This window comes from Carcharhinus amblyrhynchos, chromosome 13 (genome assembly GCF_965287045.1).
Source record: "Carcharhinus amblyrhynchos chromosome 13, sCarAmb.v2.hapA, whole genome shotgun sequence".
Classification (NCBI taxonomy): Eukaryota; Metazoa; Chordata; class Chondrichthyes; order Carcharhiniformes; family Carcharhinidae; genus Carcharhinus; species Carcharhinus amblyrhynchos.
The window spans coordinates 25889929-25912769 of NC_137336.1; the positions used below are offsets into that span (position 1 = coordinate 25889929).

The 22841-nt window shown below is 40.3% G+C and overlaps 1 protein-coding gene across 1 annotated transcript in view; it reads left to right on the plus strand.

Annotated features, from left to right (window-relative positions):
• LOC145351782 (long-chain-fatty-acid--CoA ligase 6-like) overlaps window positions 1-22841 on the plus strand; it is a 137322-nt gene that overhangs the window by 92936 nt on the left and 21545 nt on the right. Inside the window, exons 11-15 of the mRNA XM_080201407.1 lie at window positions 4408-4485; window positions 7699-7833; window positions 9071-9205; window positions 10734-10829; window positions 22562-22634. Coding sequence (XP_080057533.1) covers window positions 4408-4485; window positions 7699-7833; window positions 9071-9205; window positions 10734-10829; window positions 22562-22634 — 517 coding nt within the window. The remainder of the gene's footprint in view (window positions 1-4407; window positions 4486-7698; window positions 7834-9070; window positions 9206-10733; window positions 10830-22561; window positions 22635-22841) is intronic.

Consider the following 22841-nt stretch of genomic DNA (forward strand, 5'->3'; position numbering starts at 1 on the left):
AGACTGTTCTGAGACACTTCCTGTTTGCCGATGACTGCACCCTGTGTGTTGGCTCAGAGCCAGAGATGCAAGACAGTATGGACGTATTTTCCACGGCTTGTGATAACTTTGGACTCACCATCAACATTAAAAAGACCAAAGTCATGCACCAGCCTGCTCCTCATGCACCATACACAGAACCCATAATCACAAAGGGCAGAAACTACAGGCAGCGGACCAGTTCACTTACCTTGGCAGCACCCTTTCCCAAGCAGTGACTATTGATGCAGAAGTAAACTGTAGACTAGCAAAGGCAAGTTCTGCTTTCGGTAGACTGCGCTCCAGTATATGGGAATATCAAGGAATCAGCCCAGCAACAAAACTGAAGGTCTACAGCGCCGTGGTACTCACTACCTTCCTGTATACCTGTGAAACATGGACTGTGTATCAAAGGCATGCAAGACAGCTCAATCATTTCCACACGACTTGTCTTTGCAGAATATTATGCATCAGATGGCAAGACAAAGTGTCAGACACTGAAGTTCTCTCTAGAGCAAGTCTACCATCAGTCCACACACCACTGAGAGCGCAGATCCAGTGGGCAGGTCATGTCATCCATATGTCAGGCGAGCACAATCCCAAGCAACTCCTTTTTGGGGAACACTGCTGGAGGGCGCTCGCATGGAGGGCGAAGAAACATTTCAAAAACACATTCAAGGCCTCCCTGAAGTCACCTGACATAGACACGACCACCTGGGAAACACTGGCACAAAACCGCCCTACCTGGCGCTGCCTCATCCATAAAGGCTGTCAAGCTTACAAAGCAAGATGTATTGCTAAAGTGCAACTTAAGCACGAGCTGTGCAAGTCCACAGCCACCAGTGCAACAATCTCGGTGCCTACACAAGTCTGTCCAATATGTGCCAGGACATTCCATGCCTGAACTGGCCTGATCAGTCATCTGCGGACACGCTGCAACCAGCCTCAATGACTAATGGTGTCGAGGTCCTCATCGATGACGATGGACGAACAACCGTGTGCCAATAATCCAGGTGTTTAAACTCCCCTAACCCTGGTCAGTACTCTTCCCCACTCAACTCTTTTACTCCTCTCATTCCCAACCAATCCCCTCTCTCCTTTTGAATATCAAGGATGCACCAAGTGTGAAGTATTAAAATGGAAGCACACAGTGGAAAAGGTTTTGAGAAGCATTGGTCTGGGGCTGATATGGCTAGTTGAATATGATATTTGTGGATTTATTCACTGACCATTCATGAGGCTATTGAAATTCTTACAACATTGCCTCAAGTCCTCGGAGTATTGAGCTTTCTCTACTCCCACTGGCTTCTGAATGTGCATCTGGAGAGTCTCTTGGCACCTCGTGGATATAGGACATCCTTCTCCTATCCATTGAGACCTCAGTGCAGTGTCCAAAAACCTTAGCACTTGCCTGTCTTTCATATGATGCCATTCTTCAATGTTTTACATGTCCGATTCACTTCTGCACAGCTACGTGTCCCAAGCCCATCCATAGTACACCTCCCTTGAAAGTTGCTGACTGGCTTTAAGCAGTGTTTTTACTGACGCTAGCCACTTACAATATCAGTCACCACCTGAAACGCTCTGCAGCTCAATCCCATATTTATCACTGATCACTGAAATTATTTAAGGTGGCAAGCAGCACAAAGCTCTAAATCCATGTTGAACAGAACCATGATAATTGTGCATTGTGTTCCCCTCAATCGTTTTGGGAACTATTGAATTCAAAAAAGACAGTAGGACTAGGGGGCACAGCCTCAAGATAAAGGGGGGGCGGTTTAGAACGGAGTTGAGGAGGAACTTCTTCACTCAAAGGGTGGTGAATATCTGGAATTCTCTGCCCGTTGAAGTGGTGGAGTCTACCTCGCTAAATATTTTTAAGAAGCGGGTTGATGGGTTTTTGATAAGAGAGGGGATTAAGGGTTATGGGGAGAGGGCGGGAAAGTGGAACTGAGCCACGACAGATCAGCCATGATCTTATTGAATGGCGGGGCAGGCTCGAAGGGTCAGATGGCCTACTCCTGCTCCTATTTCTTATGTTCTTATGTTCTTAAATTAAATAAGATGCACTGGGGAGGGCATACAGAAAATTATCACTCTCCTCTATCAGAAATGTCTTATCCCTGCCAGAAATGAGAGCATCAGCAGAAATGGATTTTGTCACAAAGTATTGTTCCTCCACACTCGCTATCCTTGAATTATGTGGCCCCAAAAAAAAATTGACTATTTCTTTGCCAGAGGAGGGCTGAAGCAATTTGGCTCACAATTTAGTTCAGAAGTGTTGAAATTAGTTGTGGAAAACAAAATATATTACTCATCTTTGCACTTGATGTACTAAACTCAGAGAACAAATGTTTAAAAAATTCTTTAGCTGCATATATTTAAAGTCAAATTATTGCAATGCACAATGGTTAAGTAAGGGCTGTAACCTTCAAGAATCTAATGGAGGAAATGATCAGCAACCAGATATTTTTCCTACATTTGAGAGGGGAAGAAACTGTGCTTTCTCGAGTTAATAATGGCACGTGACTTCAGATTTGTTTTTTTTTTCCTTTTGCCGAACAAGAGATCTGTGATTTGAATATTGGTATGACAGCTGTAGAAAATTTGTGTTCCTACTGGTGGGTTTGACGAAGTTAGAATGAACTTTATGCATAAGTGGAAATTTATCTTTGGCTTCACCTCCAGTATGCTCATACAGTGATTTAGTTTAAAAGCAGTGAATATTTCATGGATACCTACATTCGTACATTTTGTGCATATATAACACACATCCATACCACACATGCATAACACATTGCTCTCTACCATAACACACTTAATGCAGTTGAATAAATAAAAACTGTGGCTCGAGTTCACATTGTTATTTAGTAAACTTATAGCATTGGAAACAAAAGATCTCTTGAACAGATTTTTCCTGGCAGTAGGTATTCTGAAGGATACCTTTCAAATTACTGATATAAAGAGTGAGAGGGATCACCAATGATGGCCTGAGTTCTCCTCTTAACTGCATCACTAAATAGATTAATGAACTGTGTCTTCTGTTTACCAATGATTTTTGCCTGCAATGTTGACAATTCTGGCCAGCTTACTTTTGCATTTCACACTAGGTTACTATGCCAGACTGACATGTTGAATATTTGCCTTTACTGTAATTGTCTCCAGCTGCATCCTGCTGCAATGCAAATATGACACACAAGCAGTAATTTTAAATATCTAGAGCAGGTGCACAGTTCTCATGCACGCTTTCTTGTCAGCGGCTGAATAGTTAGCATTGGCTGAGCCTGGAAGCAGGTTACCTATCCCTATTTTACTAGAGAAAATTAAATATGAAACAGACAAAACCTAATGAGAGAAGCTGAATTAAATTAAAAAAATGTTTTTTCCAAATGTCATTTGAAAGACATTTTCTGTTGTTTGAATTGAAAACCTCAAGACTGGTAAATTGTCAATGTTTGTGTTGGCTATTATTTTGCATGCCGCTATTTGTTTGCTGTGGTGCTGATCTATTTACTCTTAAAGGGGCTATGTTACAAAGTGTTCTGAACATTTAGCTGTGATGTCAATGGCATCATTTACACCCAACTTGTAGCTGAGGCGTAGCCAGTTTAGACGTCTGATATTGCAGGCAATTGCAAAAAGCTGGGATGGGATGAGGTGGTGAAGGAGGGAATTGTAGCCGTTAATAACAATAGTCTTTTGTGAAGCAATGTAGCTTTTGACAGCAAATGCTGGGAATCTTAGCAAGTCTGACAGCATCTGTAAGGGGAGAAAAGAGCTGATGTTTTAAGTCCAGCATCCGCAGTAATTTGCTTTTCTTCTAGCTTTTGATAACAGTTCATTATGTGGCAAGCTATTGATTTAGCCATAAGAGTTTCCCTTATTTGAGGCAAGAAAAATTTAAGTGGTTACCATCATTTCAATCGGTTGTAAAGTAAACTAACACATGCCTGTTGGCCAGGAGTCAAGGGAACAGCACATTTTGAGGAAGCTGACCTTAAAAATGGAGAAAAATGTTAATTTTAAAATGTATACATTAAAATATATACAGCCTAAATATTACGGACAGTAAAATCTGAAATAAAATCAAAACATTGGCAATATTCAGCAGGTTAAGATTGTCTGCCTGTCCGTCTGTGTGTTGATTTTTCAGATTTGATCGATCTTTCACCGTATTGGTCAAGTTTGCAGTTGTAAAGTGTGTTGTGATGACAGCGGCGTTTTGAGGTGTTACTAACCTCATATCTTATGCACATACTCTGTTAGATAACAGCCCCTTAAAATCATGTCCGCTTCTTCTAGTGTCATTTTCTTTTCTCTTGTAACTTTCTCTTTGTCTCTCTGTCAGTGTATTCTCCTCTGTCTCACACTCCCTCATACCCTCTGCAGAAAGTGATCTTTCCAAGACAGGATGATGTCCTTATTTCCTTCTTGCCTCTGGCGCACATGTTTGAGAGAGTTATCCAGGTAAGGGTCTATCTCATCATGCTTGTGCCACTCGTTATGTTTTACAGAGTCAATGGCTGCCTACATCTGATGATGTACATATTTCCTACTTGCCATTAGCACACATGTTTGAAAGAATGGTACAGGTAAGAATGGCCCATTGTGTTTATATGGGCAACAAACTAATGTCTGCCACTCTTCATCACATCTTCAAAAGTCTGCACTAACTTGCTGTTCTATCTTTCCTGCTTTTCAGTGAAGTCTTGGTGAAGAGCAGTGTAGGCTTCCACTAATGCAGAATTTGTCTATTAACAGACTAGAAAAGTAACATACTATGGCCATTGATAACAGTATGTTTTTGTGCCTTCTAAGATTCTTCAATTTCATTATCTTGTAAATACATTGCTTGCGATTATGTGGATAGTCTATATCAATATTGTCATACACAGCTTAACAAATTGTTCAAAGTCAATGTAACATGATGCTTTTTTTCCCTCAATTATCATGGCTGAGTTCAGTTTAATGTGCCCACAAATCAGAATTGAAGGACAATGGTAATTCAGCACATGATCTGTCCAGAATATCAACCCTTTAATTTTCCTATAACAACATCTAGATATTTCTGAAGCTAATCCTGTTTTATAATCTGGCAGACTTGAAAGTAATATTTTGTTTGTCTCATGTACTTTGCATCTGTCTGTAAACATATGCCTAAGATTACCCATTCTTGAGGTTGATGGTGTCCACAGAAAAGTTACAGCACAGAGGAAGGCCATTTGGCCCATCTTGTCCATGCTAGGCCAAGGACACCCTTTCTAAGGTGTGCTTTCTAATCCCACCTTTCTGTAGTCTGTCCGTAGACCTATAGTTTACAGCATAGAACATAGAACATAGAACACTACAGCACAAACAGGCCCTTCGGCCCACGAGTTGTGCCGATCACATCAACACCTACCAACCTACAGACCTATCTATAACCCTCAATCTCATTAAACCCCATATACTCATCCAGAAGTCTTTTAAAAGACCCCAGCGAGTTCGCCTCCACCACCACTGACGGCAGCCGATTCCATTCACTCACCACCCTCTGAGTGAAAAACTTACCCCTAACATCACTTCTGAACCTCCCTCCCCGCACCTTAAATCTGTGTCCTCTCGTAGCAACCATTTCAACCTGGGGAAATAGCTTCTGAGAGTCCACCCTATCTATTCCTCTCAACATTTTGTAAACTTCTATCAGGTCGCCTCTCAACCTTCGTCTCTCCAGGGAAAAGAGTCCCAGCTCCCTCAACCTAACTTCATAAGGCATGCCTCCCAGTCCAGGCAACATCCTTGTAAATCTCCTCTGTACCCTCTCGATAGCTTCTACATCTTTCCTATAGTGAGGCGACCAGAACTGCGCACAATACTCTAAATGAGGCCTGACAAGGGTCTTATAAAGTTGCAGCATTACCTCCCGACTCCTAAACTCAATCCCTTGATGAATGAAGGCCAGTACACCATACGCCTTCTTGACCACCTCCTCCGCCTGCGAAGCCGATTTAAGAGTCCTGTGGACCCGGACCCCAAGATCCTTCTGCTCTTCAACACTACTCAGACTTCTGCCCTTGATAGTGTACTCGTTCATCCCGTTGGTTCTGCCAAAATGGACGACTACACATTTATCTGCGTTGAAGTCCATCTGCCACTTCTCCGCCCAGTCCTGCATCCTATCTATGTCCTGCTGCAACTTTTGCCATCCTTCCAGACCATCCACAACACAACCAACCTTCGTGTCATCAGCGAACTTACTTACCCATCCCTCCACTTCCTCATCCAGGTCATTTATGAAAATGACAAACAACAAGGGTCCCAGAACAGATCCTTGAGGCACTCCGCTGGTGACTGACCTCCATTCAGAAAAAGCCCCATCCACAACCACTCTCTGCCTTCTGCAGGCAAGCCAGTTCTGGATCCACAAGGCCAAAGGCCCTTGGATCCCATGGCCTCTCACCTTCTCAAGAAGTCTTGCATGGGGGACCTTATCAAACGCCTTGCTGAAGTCCATGTACACTACGTCTACGGCACTTCCTTCGTCAATGTGTTCAGTCACATTATCGAAGAACTCAACTAGGCTTGTAAGGCACGACCTGCCCTTGACAAATCCATGCTGACTATTCCTGATCATGTCAAACCTCTCCAAATGTTCGTAAATCTTGTCCCTCAGAAGCCTCTCCATCAGCTTACCAACCACTGAGGTTAGACTCACCGGTCGGTAATTTCCCGGGCTATCTCTGTTCCCTTTCTTGAAAATAGGAACTACATCCGCAATCCTCCAATCCTCTGGAACCTCTCCTGTCTCCATTGACGATGTAAAGATCATCGCCAGGGGCTCTGCAATCTCTTCCCTCGCCTCCCACAGTATCCTGGGGTACATCCCATCTGGTCCCGGCGACTTATCTACCTTGATGGAATTCAAAAGTTCCAACACATCCTCCTCCTTAATATTCACGTACTCAATCCTTTCCATCTGCTGGAAATCCATAACAAAATCTCCCAGATCGGCTTCCACTGTGAATACTGAGGCAAAGTACTCGTTAAGCACCTCTGCCATTTCTTCTGGTTCCACACAAACCTTTCCCCCCTCACCTTTTATAGGTCCTATCCCTTCTCTTCTTATCCTTTTACCTTTCACATATTTATAGAAGGCCTTGGGATTCTCCTTAATCTTACCCGCCAAGGTCTTCTCATGACCCCTTCTGGCTCTCCTAATTTCCCTTTTAATTTCCCTTGAGGTGCAGATCCAGATACCTTTTTAAAATTCTAATGTGGCTTTCCCGTCCAGCATTTATCTCCATCATCATCCAAGTATCTCTGGCATTGGTTCCTCCATGGTTCCTTTTTTCCTGTTGGGATGTACCTAGGCCTGTACCTGGAACATCTCATTAAAGATCACCCATTGTTCCATTAGTTTTGCTGTCAATTTTTGGTTTAGTTTTACCCTAGCTAGATCCCCCTGATCCCACTGAAAACAATACTCTTTAAACAATTTAGAAATTTCACTTACGATTGTTCCTTTTTCTTTACTAATCTAAACCTTAGGATACAATGCACACTCTTAGTCAAATGTTCCCCCATAGACTGTCCACTTGCAAACATTCTCTCTGCTCGTGGCTAACCTGAGGTGCTTTGAACAATTGGTATAAAGGCATTATTGGGTCTATTTTCATTAAATATGATTTCATTTTCTTTCAGTCTGTAGTTATATGCCATGGAGGCCGGATAGGTTTCTTCCAAGGTGACATTAGGCTCCTATCTGATGATATGAAGGCTCTTCATCCAACTATTTTTCCTGTTGTTCCAAGACTGCTAAATCGAATGTATGATAAGGTTAGTTCTATTGTATAATAATTCACAATTTAGTAAGTGTCACTCAGTCTATAAATAGTATGATACAAGGTAATAAGAGTAGCTTGCATTTATATTGTGCCTGGAAAATCAAGAAATATTGAAAAGAACTTCATAAAGAGGTGAATAAAATTAAAATAAATTTTAAAAGATGTACAGGGGAATAGATACCATGTGACTTGAGAGCATGAATTTGAGGTTGGGATAAAGCGCTATCTTCTGACCACTGGTGGGGAAGATGTAGAGAAATCTAGAATTAGGACTGAAGGATTTGGACAGCCATAAGACTAGATGAGATATGAGATAACAAAGGTAAAATGGGAAGAGAACACAGAGGAATTTGAATATAAGTATATATTTGATGCATGGAAATGGGGGGTTTGTAACTTAGTGCAGGTAAAATTATAGCCAATGTGGCATTGATGGAAGGAGAATGATGAATGAGAGGCGGGCAACACCTTGTAGTAATTGGTTCCATTTTCCCTTTGTGTGGGATCTTCAATCATGCATCCCTAACACTATCTTTAGGATAATTTATTAAGGTCGCTAATGTGCCTGGAATGGATGGACATTGACATCAATGCTGCAGTGTTGCAAGACCAGTGGTTTCTGCATTGTTAGTTACAATTCTTTACATCATTCACCTTCCATAAGCTTCTAATGCATCTGTCCCTGCCATTTGTCCTTGATCAACCAGGCTTTTGTATCATCCTCCCAATCTTTCCATATGCCGTTTCCCATGAACAGTTCCACAACTCTGTCGAGACAGCCCATCTGCAGTCTTCAAACTAGCTTTCAGGAGCCTTGTTGTTTGTATTTGCCTGTTTTAGCAGTTGTTTATGCTTAGAAGCATTCATTGAGTATCCAGCCCAAATGTTTCTTATTAAAACACAAAATGTTACACTAATTTACTTTTATAGTCCAGCAAGCGTCTTGATTGGGCAAGGCAAGCTGATAAACCTAACAAATTGGCTTCCCACACAAACCTTCGGTTAAGGTAGTAGTCAGACGTCAACAATTTCTGGTGCTCAGAAGAGCAGGTTAAAATCAGAACCTTCTGGGGAGAAAAGCAGGATTTTAGCAGGCTGGTCCCACTGGTAATTTTAACTGCACTTCCGCCCAGCTTCCACCAAATGAACAGCCTTAATGCTTAAAAATGAAGTGAATTTTTTTTTTGATGTGGTATACTAAAGTACAATTTTTGTTCAATTTAATTTAGATATTTAGCCAAGCAGGTACACCAGTAAAACGCTGGCTACTGGAATTTGCAGCTAGAAGAAAGGCAATCGAAGTGCGGAATGGCATTATAAGGAATGACAGCCTATGGGACAAACTCTTTTTCAAAAAAATACAGGTAAAATGAGCAACTTTTTTTTACAAGTGTCCTTTGAAACCATTAGGGACAAGGCTTAACACATCAGTATTCCTGTCTCTAGAATCTTTTCCTGGAAAGCACTTTGGAATACGTTTTGGTTCCTAAAATGATGTGCTGAAAAATTAATCCTTGCAGTTTGAACATGTGAATTAGGAGGAGGAGGAATCTGTTCAGCCCCTCCCTGATCCTATTCCGCCGCCATTCAATGAAATCATGGCTGATCTCTTTATGGTCTTAACGCAACACTCCACCTAGCCCTGATAACCTTTGATTATCTACTTCCCTCAATATAAAAAATATTCATTGATCCTGCCTCCACCACACTCTAGGAAGAGAGTTGCAAAGATTCATGACCCTTACAGAAAAATTCTTTGTCTTAAACGGAAGACCTTGGCCGGAATTCTCCGGCTGTTCAGGTTGGCAGATTCTCTGGCCTTGCTGGCAGCGCAATCTCGTTTGCGGGTTTCCTGCCAAAGTGAGGTGATGTCAATGGAAATTCATTGACAGTGGCGGGACCAGAAAATCCCTCTGCTAGCAAACAACACACCACCTCCCACCAGCAGGAAACATGTGACTGGGAGACCAGAGAATCTCACCCCTTATTTTCCAACTGTGTCCCCTAGTTTTAGTGTCTCCCACAAGAGGTAACATTCTATCAGCCTTTATCCTGACAAATCCCTACGGGATCTTGTACATTTTAAGATTACCTCTTAATTTGAAATTTTTTTAATACAAAATATAGGTCAGCATATTACAAAAAACTGTAAAGTCAATGGTTTATCTTTAATTCAAAAAATTGTATTTTTGCCCATTAGAAATGTGATTTTTTTTTTAAATTACAGCAAGGAAATGTCGTACTCTCCTGCACACCAGTGAAATCATCTTCAACAATTTGTGTGCTATCAATAATAACATCACACATGATAAAAATAAATGAGAAATGGCATTCAGTGGATAATGAAAGCCATTCAGCCTACATGAGGCTCACTTAATAAAACAAAGACTGGCTACAGTCATCGCCAAATTACCTTCTGTTGTGTCAAAGGACTGCAATATGAGAACTGATTTCAATGTTCTGTGCGAGTTCCCACTTTTAGGATAGTGTTTTAAAAGTTTATTTTTATTTCCATTTTTCAGAGAGCAGTCCTACTGACATTAACAATGGGATTATTAGCTTGATGCTCCATAGGGAGTCTTGCAAATTGGTGTTTGGGCCACATGGGAGGGATCTAAGATGAGAAAAAATAGAGCTAGCTAAAAATATAGCACCGTCAACCAATACTGAGTTTTTGTGGCTCAGCCACCTCCTTACTGCTCTTTCAGGATTGAAAGAAATGCAAATTTTTAGTATTTTTAATTTCTGTTGAAAGATTAAGAGCATTTTTGATTGCACTTTGAAACCAGTTTAAGTAGCTGCCTCCAAAATAAAGCTGTTCTGCAATTTATGCCTTGCTTTTGTTTTCGGCCAATTTGCATTCTGCTAATTTGGATATATTTGTTTCTATAGGATAGCCTTGGGGGCAAGGTGAGAATGATTGTAACAGGGGCTGCTCCTGCCTCTCCTGCTGTACTTGGCTTCCTAAGAGCAGCACTGGGTTGCCAGGTATGAAAACTAGCACTTTTCATTACAACTCTTCAAGTTTTTCATAATGTTTTAAAATCCAAATGCGTTTTTTTAACCTACTTTCCAAAAAAATTCCCAAATACCATCATATGTTCAATCCTCTCTTCTGGTGAGTTCCTGGTTGTACCTGATCTACTTAGGGATAGATTCTGTGGGGGAAGGTTGTATAAAAATGCCAGCATAGATAGATGTCTCATGATTCCTAAAAGCAATTCAAAAGCATGTGCAACAGGACTGACTATCATCTTAGCCTCAGAAGTTATAAAGAATACATGAAATAGGAGCAGGAGTAGACCATTGAGCAAGCTCTGCGATTCAGTATGATTATGGTTGATCTTGGGCTCTGACTCCACTTCCCTGTTTATTCCCTACATCCCTCAATTTCTGGGAATTCAAAAGTCTGTTTGTCCCCATCTCAAATTTATTCAAAGATGGGGCAAAGAATTCCAAAGATATGCTATGAAGTAAATTTCCTTCGTCTCCATGCTAAATGATCTATACTGAAACTGTGCTCCCATATTTTTGATTCCCTGACCACATAACTAATCTCTCAGCATCAACCCAATACAAATCGCTTTAGAATCTTGTACATTTCAATGAGACTGTCCCTCAGTCTTCTAAATTTAAGACAAAATAAACCCATGTGCTCAGCCTTTCAACCCTTACTTCCCAAGAGCCAATTAATGAACCTTCGCTATATCACCTCAATTGCAGGTATATCTTATGTGGAGACACAAACTCCAGATATGGTTTCAACAAGGCACTGTACAACCCAAGCACGATGACTTTATTCCTGTACCCTAGTCTTCTTGCAATAAAGTCCAACATTCCAATTGCCTTCCTAATTGTTTGCTGTCCCAACATAGTAACTTTTTGCATTCCTTGTACAAGCACACCCAAGTCTCTTAACTTGCAAGTTTTACACCTTTCAAAAAATACTCTGCTCTTCTATTTTTTTTGATCAAAGTGAATAACTTCATACTTCCCTACATTATAATCCATTTGTCATCATGTTGCCTTTAACCCATCCATATCCCTTTGCAGCCTCTGTGTTCTCTCCACAGCTTACCTTTCCACCTAGCTTTGTATCATCAGCAAACTTAGATTACTCTGTTTCTTCATCTAAGTCATTAATACCGATTAGAACTAGCTGGGACCCCAACACTTGCAGTATTAATATAAGCCTACTTGTGACACTAATAAATAAACTTTAAACTTATCTTTATCCCACCTTGTCTGTTCTCCCCTTGCACCTATGTAATCGGGTTTGCTTAAGTTTTTAAGATTCTTTTTTTGTGTTCAGAGTATGTCACTTTCAATTTTAACCTGGAATATGATGGTATTATAATCACTATTTCCCAAAGGATCTTTCACTGTGACATTAATTAACCTACACGAGGTCGAAGATAGCTTCATCCCTAGTTAGCTCCAAAAATGTATTTGTCCAAGAAACACTCAAAAGCATTTCACAAACTCATCTTTGAGCCCACCCTTGCCAATTTGATTGTTCTGGTCTCTATGAAGAAGTCCCACAATTTTTATGTAGCCATTGTTACAAGCTTCAATGATTTCATGTTTAACATTTTGCCCAGTGATGACTCTGGGGCCTATAAACTCCTTGCACCAGTGCTTTTTTTTTTTTGACTCTTTCTATTCCTAATTTCCGTCCATACTGATTTTACTTCATGATTTCAGAGGCCAGATCCCTTCTCTTGTCATCCTTTTGCTATCGGAACTCCCCCTCTTCCTTTGCCATTTTGTCTGTTTTTCCAAAATATTGTGTACCCTGAAATGTTTTATTTCACAACCTTGATTTGTATGTATTGGTGACAAGATCTATCTTATTGTAGATGCTTTGTGTATTCTGATGAAGAATGCTCCTCTTTACCAACGTTGCTATCCTCTCCTGGTGCCTTGACTTTCTCTTTGGATTTTTAAATCTTCCTTCTCTCTCCATCAGTATTTACAGCTCAGCCTCCAGCTCAATAACTAAGTCAAAGCCATTCAATCTGCTAACACTTACTGCAGATGCGTTTGCCCTGAATTACGCTGGTGTCGAGAAACTCCCACATTCTGTGCTGGAACACATCACCTGCCCTTTATTATTTGTTGATTTTTTTTTTACTTCATGGATTTTAATTAATAAACCCTACGATTCCCAATAATCTTTACTACTACTACTACTATAAGACCTTGCAGTTAACAATAGTTTGTGCCGATTCTTAAAGGGTAAATGAGCAAAATGCTCACTACTTATCAACCAATATTTGCCTGGTTCCCTATTACCTCAGCAATTGATTTTCTCTGAATGCATATAGTTCCACCAACTGTAGCAAGCCTCTAATCTGTCTCACTCCTTCTCGCACTCTAAGCCTTTGGGTCTGTTCTGTCACACCCTTTCTCATGCCACTTTTTCCTCTCTTAACTCTAGCCCCATCCTCTTGTGCTTTTTTAGGGCTCCTGATCCACACACTGTCTTGCCTCCTGTCACACGCTATTAAGTCACTGGGTCTCAAAGAAAACTCTCAAAAGAAATTTAAAAGAATGTGATCAACAATTGAAAATCTGAAGAGAGCAATGTACCATGGTTGTCCCATTAATATCCAGGTTCTATCTGAGACAATTTGCAGGTGGTCTGAAAATAGCTTCCTTGCTGTACCAACACATTAATTTTTTGCATTCCTTGTATGAGCACACCCAAGCTGTCTTGGACATCAGCACACCCTTCAAAAAATATTCTGCTCTTCTGCTCTTTCGACCAAAATAAATAACTTCACATTTCCCTATATTATAATCCATTTGCCATCTTGTTGCCCTTAACCTGTCCATATCTCTTTGCAGCCTGTGTGCTTTCTCCGCAACTTACCTTTCCACCCAGCTTTGTATCATCAGCAAACTTAGATACATTACTCTGTTTCTTTTTCTTCTTGAAACATGAACTCTTGAGCTGTTCTGTGACACATATTTAAGCAGCTGTATCAGTATCCTATGATCCTGGGATGTAATTAGTTTTCAGGTACAATGGATGGATGGTATGCCATTCAAGGACATCCACCCAAGACTCGTCAAATTCCCCAGGATCTAACACCTCTTGCCAACTTGACCTTGCACAACCCTGTGGGACAGAACATTCCTAAGACACACTATCTTCTGGGTGAAGAAATTCTCCTCATATCAGTCTTAAATGGCCTGCCCCTTATTCTGAGGTGGTGTCTTCTAGTTTTAGACTCTTCAGCTAAGGAAAATTCTCAATGTCTGTTTGAGTGGTTTCAAGAGTTTATACATTTTTTTAATTAATATTTTAAAAAGGATGATTGACACTTTCAGCTTGTAACAAAATTACTTTTTCAACATGGGAGAAAGTTGTGAATCAATTGCTTTCTTTTATTTACACAGACCACTATAGCTAGGCATAGGGCGCATGAAGGACCATGAGTGGGTAGAAGGGCAGAGGTGGGCATGAGAAGCCACAGCATATGGATGGGAGGGCAGAGTTTGATGTGGTTGATGAAGAGCTATGGGGATGAGCTTCTTTCTTTCTTTTCTTTCTCTTTCTTTCTCTCTTTCTCTCTTTCTTTTCTTTCTCTTTCTCTCTTTCTCTCTTTCTTTTCTTTCTTTTTCTCTTTCTTTTCTTTCTCTTTCTCTCTTTCTCTCTTTCTTTTCTTTCTTTTTCTCTCTTTCTTTTCTTTCTTTTTCTCTCTTTCTTTTCTTTCTTTCTTTTTCTCTCTTTCTTTTCTTTCTTTCTTTTTCTCTCTTTCTTTTCTTTCTTTTTCTCTCTTTCTTTTCTTTCTTTTTCTTTCTTTCTTTTTCTCTCTTTCTTTTTCTCTCTTTCTTTTCTTTCTTTCTTTTTCTTTCTTTCTTTTTCTCTCTTTCTTTTTCTCTCTTTCTTTTCTTTCTTTCTTTTTCTCTCTTTCTTTTCTTTCTTTCTTTTTCTCTCTTTCTTTTCTTTCTTTCTTTTTCTCTCTCCATAAGGTCTCAAAAACTTCAATAAAATTGTTCTTTAATAAATTCCAGGGAATGAAAAAACTGTATATACAATCCCTCCTTGTTCTACTAAATTTATACTGCTCTCCTCCTAAGGCCACTATTACTTGCAATGGTATAGTGCCCAGAACTGAGTCATGAACAGATGTGGTTGGTTTAACCACTGCTTTGAAATGGAAACATAACTTCACCCCTTGTATTTGTGATGAAATCAGTGGTCAAAGGAAGTTCCAGGTTTCTCTGGATGCTATGGATGGAGAATGGCCACACGTGTGCAGTTTGTCCATTTTTTTTTCACATCTTCAGGCCATTTCATGGCGCTGCAGAGTTTTTTTTTGCTTCGAATTGGAATTGGCCATATGCTCGCACAGAATGAAAAGAAAGAGTGAAAGAGGTTAGGTGACCTGAAGAGTGCCATTTCAGAGAAAATGACAAATGGAGCAGGACACTGGGAGGGATGGACAGGGAAATGGTCCCAAAGTGTCCCACAAGATGGTCCAAGTTAGAGGACAATGACAGGAATCTGAACAGGGTCCTGTTAAGGAACAAGGCAGTTAGCTCATTGAGAGAGAGCGCTGCAGTGAGCAAATTTGAAGCAAACTAGTTTGAGAGAAGCCAGAAGATCTGAAAGGACAGCTAAAGATTAGTGTCTCCTTCCTGTAAGGGTTAAGGTCCTCTTCGGATCATTAGTGTTCTGCATTGCATAGCTGAATAACTAAGTATGCCTGGAAACTGAAGCTTGATTGTTCGTAGAGATCCAGGGAAAGGAACATGGAGTTTAAAACCCTGAGGTAAATCTTTTTTTGAGTGGAGCTGACATTTGAGTGAATTCCTAGGTGAGTTCTTGGGAGTGAGAAAATTGGAAGCCCTTCAGTGAGACTGGTTTGCTCGTGATGTAACAAGTGTCTTGGGCTATTGAGAAGTTCTTGGAATCTCTTGGTGGCATCTGTCACTCATTTTGGAATGTGGTGTGTCTAATTATGGTCCATCTATTCATTTACACGTACTGCATATTTGTTGTGAATATCACAAAATGAGATATAAATTGTTTTACCTTTTGTGAATTTGTATATATTTGTAAAAGTTTAGTGGATGAAGGAGTAGTGTGATTTGATTCACTTATGTCTATGCTGAAATTTTTCCAACTTTTGTTGCATGCAAATCTAGCTCATTTTTCTTGTTTAATAAATATTTTATTCCTTTGTTTAAAAATACACTAGCAGATTCCTGTAAATGTCTTCAATAATTGTTTAAAAATACACTAGCAGATTCCTGTAAATGTCTTCAATAATTGCCTTCTGTGGTTTGCTTAAAAAAAAACTAAGGTTGAGAACTATCAAATGAGCTTTCACTCCGGGATCTGACTTTTGCCGTATAATATCAGCTGGGATTGTAACAAAGTGGGGGCTCATTAGAGATCATAGTGAGGTGAGGTCCCTTGCACGATTAAAAATTGTTGAATTTCAATGGGATCTGTGAATATGTGTATGTGGAGGTACTGCGCATGGGAATCTGATTTGCTGTGAAATATTTTATCAAAGTGACTTTGACCGTTGCCAAGGTTTTTCTGAATGTAGAAGATGCAACCACATATTATTTGAAGTCCTTGACTAAGGTTAGAACATAAGAACACAAGAAATAGGAGCAGGAGTAGGCCATCTAGCCCTTCGAGCCTGCCCCGCCATTCAATAAGATCATGGCTGATCTGTCGTGGCTCAGTTCCACATTCCCGCCCTCTCCCCATAACCCTTAATCCCCTCTCATCAAAAACCCATCAACCCGCGTCTTAAAAATATTTAGCGAGGTAGACTCCACCACTTCAACGGGCAGAGAATTCCAGAGATTCACCACCCTTTGAGTGAAGAAGTTCTTCCTCAACTCCGTTCTAAACTGCCCCCCCTTTATCTTGAGGCTGTGCCCCCTAGTCCTACTGTCCTTTCTGAGCAGGAAGAGTCTCTCCACCTCTATCCTATCCATCCCATTCATCATCTTATATGTCTCAATGAGATCTCCCCTCATTCTTCTAAACTCTAACGAGTACAAGCCGAGTTTATTCAGCCTCTCCTCATAGCTCAACCCCCTCAACTCCGGCATCAGCCTAGTAAACCTCCTCTGCCAAAATATCCTTGCGTAAGTACGGCGCCCAAAACTGCACACAGTACTCCAGCTGCGGCCTCACCAATACCCTATATAGCCGCAGCAAGACCTCCCTATTTTTATATTCAATCCCCCTCGCTATGAAGGCCAGCATCCCATTCGCCTTCCTGACCACCTGCTGCACCTGCAAGCTGGGTTTTTGCGACTCATGCACAAGGACCCCGAGGTCCCTCTGCACCGTCGCTTGCTGCAGTTTTTCGCCACGTAAGTAATAATCCTTCCTACCATTATTCCTACCAAAGTGGACTACCTCGCACTTGCCAACATTAAATTCCATTTGCCAGTTCCTGGGCCATTCGCCCAGCCTATCTAGATCCTTCTGCAGACTCTCCACACCCTCCGCGCAATTTGCCGTTCCACCGATCTTGGTGTCATCAGCAAATTTCGACACCATACACTCGGTTCCCTCCTCCAGATCATCTATATAAGTGGTAAATAGCTGAGGCCCCAGCACCGACCCCTGGGGCACGCCACTAGTCACCAACCGCCAATCCGAATAGCACCCATTTACCCCCACTCTCTGCCTCCTATGTTAAACTGAGAGTTAACAGATAATTTGAAGATAGAAATAATAGCAGGATTTTGTTAGCATGACATGATTTAAAGTAATTGCCCATCAGGAGAAATCTGACATTAGGGTGTCTCAGCTAGAGTTAGCTAAGAATCAGTTGCAAATGAAACAGCTTGAGTAAGTGACAGAGAGAGAGAGAGAATGTGGGTAAAACTTGAATTAGAAGCAGAAAGAGCAAAAGAATTGCAAAAACTTGAAATCCAGAGGTTAGCAAATGAAGAAAGAGCATGAAAGATATCAGATGACATGCCTTGGCGTAAAGAAAGGAAAGAAATGATCGTTCAAATTTTGGAACATCGAATACAGATAAGAAATATTCATTTAAATGACAGAACTCTTTTAAGAGTATTGATAGGCAGAGGGATTTGTACAGGTACATAGGTCACTGAAAGTGGCAACACAGGTGGAGAAGGTAGCCAAGAAGGCATAGGCATGCTTGCCTTCAGCCGCGGCATTGAGTTTAAAACTTGGCAAGCCATGTTGCAGCTTTATAGAACCTTAGGCTGCACTTGGAATATAGTGTTCAATTCTGGTCACCACACTACCAGAAAGATGTGGAGGCTATGAAGAAGGTACAGAAAAGATTTACCAGGATGTTACCTGGTATGAGGGGACATTACCAAGAGGAGAGGTTGGAGAAACTTGGTTTGTTTTCACTGGAATCTTGGAGATTGAGGGGAAATCTGATTGAAATCTACAAGATTGAGAGGCATGGACAGAGTGGATAGTCAGAAGCTTACTAGAGAGCATAGGTTTAAGGTGCGAGGGGTAAGGTTTATTGGAGATGTATGAGGCAAGTTTTTTTTTTACACAGGGTGGTGGATGCCTGCAACTCACTGCCAGGGGAGGCAGTGAAAGCAGGTACGATACTGACTTTTTAAGGGGCGTCTTGATTAATACATGAGTAGGATGGGAATGGAAGGATATGGTCCCCAGAAGAGTAGGGGGCTTTAGCTCAGTTGGGCAGCATAATCGGTGCAGGCTTGGAGGACCAAAGGTCCTGTTCCTGTGCTGTAATTTTCTTTGTTTTTTGTTCTTTGATTCTGATTCCACTGACTAATTAGATTTAACCAAAATGTAATGTTTCAGGTTATAGCATTGAAAGAAATTTCACCTCATTTGAAAATGTACCTATGAAGTTGAATTAGTCAAAAGATGCTTGGACCTTTTTAATATTATGAAGTGTCCTGTCAGGTATAGCAGTATACGTGTACACTAGTTTGTCAGAAGAACAGTCTGCAAACTATGAAGTGTTAAAAGCATCAATATTTGATGTTTAGAACTGATCCCTGAAGCCCATTGGCTAAAGGTTAGGACCATAAGAAATAAATCTAATTGGACCTCACAGAATTTGGGAGAAAAAAAGTGCTCTCAGATCACTTAGATAAAAAATGTTGTAAAAGTGAGGGGAAATCATGATTATGGAAAAATTATGAAATAACATTCCAGTAACCAATAAGACTTGGAGTGTCAAGCAAAAAAACTCCAAGAAGTTGTGGTTTTAATGGATACCTATGATAAATTACACAGGAAGTTGTGTGTGAGGAGATGGTCATAGGGCGGTCGAAAGGAAAATTGAAGAAATAGAAAATCTGGTGATGAACGATAAAACAGTTCTAGAGAAGAAACAGATGGGCGCAAATGAGAAAGGAGGTTGGCTAGAATCTAAAAGGATACAAAGAAAATGGTGTGCTTCCATTGTGATAAGATGGAACATAACAAAGCTAATTGTTGGAAATTAAATGGGAACCCATTTGCAGCAATCGGAACTCCAGGGGCATTCTCAAGATTATACCAGAAAAAGAAATGAGTTTTGCAGCCATTAGCAGTGGTAAAAGGTGAAACATGTTCCCTCAGAGCCCACCAGGAAAGAGGATATGGCTCAAGATAGTCAAGAGAATTCTTCCTCAATTACTGTTGAAGAAAGTTTGGCTACTGGAGATTCTGCATATTTTAAGGAGAATTGTATCCTTACTCCCCCAACGAAATAAGTAAGCAAATTAAAATTTTAAAATAATGGAACACAGAAAAATTACAATGCAGAAAGTGACCATTCAACCTATTGTTTCCACACCAGCCAAAAAAGAGCAAAAGAAACTAGCTACTTATTTTAATTCCACTTTCTAGCACCTCATTTGTAGCCTTGCAGGTTTTAACATTTTGCATGTGGATCCAGGTACCTTTTGAATGAATTAGCTTCAACCACCGATTTTAGGCAGTGAATTCCAGATGCCCATCACTCTTTGGGTGAAAGATTTTCTTCATGTCCCTTTAATCCTTCCACCAATCATCTTAAATTGAATTATCCCTGATAATTGACCCATCCACTAGGAGAAACAAGTCTTTTCTCTGAAAAGAGTACTGAGGCTCTTAAACCTCTATGAAATCCAGAGAATATCTAAGAGGGACTATGTGATGGCGCTTGCCTGTGTTGATGCATAAGCTGCAGCAATTAGAATCCAGGCAAGTGGACAGTTTAAGACACCACTCAAAACCTGCCCAGGAGTGGAATGATGTAGCTTGTGCATTAGTTTCTGCCCATGCATTAGCTGAAGAATGGTGCACATCTGCAGTTTGTTGATTTTTTTTTAACATCATCCAGCTCCAACTTGGCCCTGTGCAACGTCAGTCTTTTTTTAATTGCTTCAGATTGGGAACTGGCCTTGCACCTGCCCAGAAACGGAAGTGTGAAACTGGAGGTCAGGCAACCTGAAGAGGAATACTATTTCAGAGGTGTCCCAAGAAGCACGACATGACAGGGTGATTATTTGAAACCAAAAAGAAGCCCCTAAATCAGGCAGATGGATGAAAAGAGGTCATAAGCCAGTCCAAGTTAAGGAACAGCAACAGGAATCTGAAACATGTCTCGTGTCAGTGGCAGAGTAGTTCTTCTGAGTTAGAGAAAGCTGCGGTGAGCAGACTTGAAGCAAAGCAGACTTGAGAGGACCCAAAAAGTCTGCAAGGACAGCTGAAGGTTGGTGACTCTGCTGTGAGTGTAAGGGCAAAAGTACAGAAAAGATTCTGGCATGAGGGGACATTACCAAGAGGAGAGGTTGGAGAAACTTGGTTTGTTTTCACTGGAATGATGGAGATTGAAGGGCAATCTGATTGAAATCTACAAGATTGAGAGGCATGGACAGAGTGGTGGTGTTCTGCTTGGAATTACCAAATATCTGTTTGTGTGCTTAGAAGGTGAAGTTTGAATGTATGCAGACAGCATGGAGAAAATGAACATCAGATGATGAGTTTTGAAGTCCTAGAGGCGGATCCTTATTAAAGGCATCCAAGTGGAAGTAACGTTGGAGAGAATATTCCAAGGATGAGTCTATCAAATATGGAGATTGGAAGCCTTTGTGTAAGAGAGTTTGAGAGATTATTTGGATCATGGCTTTAAAATGTCTGGGTGGTCAAGAAATTCTTGGAATCCTGCTTTGGTGATATCTGTCACCTTGTTTGGAGTGTGGTGGGTCTGACTTCAGTTCACCTAATAATTGACATGTATCACATAATTCACATATTAATGTATAATGAATCTGTATGTACCTGTAAAATTATAGTTGGGGTGAAGGAGTTGGATGATTGATTTGACTCATTTACTTGTGTTTGTTTTGAAATCTTTCTGAGATTGTATTTAGCATATAGTTTTTTTATTTAATAATGTTTATTCTTTGTGTTAGAAGTACACAAGCAGATTCCTGGATGTGTTTAGTAACTGCCTTCCATGAAGTTTAGGATCTATCAAGCCAGGTTTCATTGTGGGAAATGACTTGACCATTATTAACATTAGGTGGGATTGTAACATGTTCTTGTCCTATAGATATAAAAGTCAATATTTAATTTGCTATCTTGATTATTTTTGTACCTGCCTACGGTATGTTAATGATGAATAAACATGACCCCAAAATCCTTTCACCATCCAAAAGGCACTCTGATCTATCTTTGAGTCTGAAGTAGGTGATCTCAAATTTGCTCATTTTAAAATCCACTTGCCACAATTGTGCCCACTCGCTTAATCTATTAATATTTTTATGTAATTTTATGCTCTGTCTATCCTGCTCACAATATTGCTCATCTTTTGGGACATCAGAAAACTTGCATACTAGCTCTTTACCCCATCATATAAGTTAATAAATACAGTAAATAGTTGAAGTCCCAACACAGATCCCTGTAGGATGCCAGTTAAGTAAATAATTTATCTTCAGTTCCATGAGTTTTAACTTGAGGTAACTTATCAACTGCCCAATCAAGTCCATTATAAATCCATTAATATTCTCCTGTCCACAATTTCAGTCACATCTCTAAAACGTTCAATTGGGTTTATCAGGCATGACCCACCCTTTACAAATCCACGCTGGCACTCTGATCAGTTGAAATTTTTCAAAAATGTTCAGTTCCTTTTTCCTTAATTATAGGTGTGGATAATTTCTCAACAACGTATGTTAAATTTGCTTTGCTAATCAAAACATTGTGTGTGTGTGTGTATAATATGTTCAACAAGCAACTAGGTGAAGTTGTGTTGATATCTCATTCTATTTAAAGCAGTTTAGAAGTGTTCCAAGATGGTAATTATGACATTCGTGCAGTTTACAGTTCTTTCTCCACACCCCCAGTATTTTAAAGTATGAGTGCTTGTTTTACCCGCCTCGAAAGAAAAGGCTTCAGGGTTCTTTGGTCCACAGAGCAGCAATCAGCCAACTAAGATGGTTTGTCAAGTATAGTGTGGTCTCTATCATTATGGTTACTCTTTAATCCACATTGTCTGCCCCTTGGTCAATCACCCTATTTACCATTTTTTTTTGTTTATTATAGATGTGTCCATCTCAACTATTGGCTAAAAGCAGCTAAACAGTATGATTGAGTGATGTCAGTAATTATATAGCAATTGTTTGTTTAGACTGGTGAATAAACTGAACATGATAGAACTAGAAATTATGTGAATGGGCATTATTCTTGTAATTTTCTTTTCACAATATCTGTAACTATTGTGTGATGTGGTTAGGTCTACGAAGGTTATGGACAGACTGAGTGCACAGCTGGATGTACCTTCACCACACCTGGAGACTGGACATCAGGTACTATATGATGCCTCTATTGCTATTTCCAGGAAATGTGCACTATTTTATATATATTAGAGGTTGGCATAATCTTAAAGTATGCCCCAGGTTCTGTTATAGTATGGTGTACTAGAAAGTTAATAGCAAAATGCCCTAACTTTTCGGTTCTGAACATTAGTTGTTGTCCTTTGGAAAACATCAGCCAGATGATGTTTAGGGAAAAGG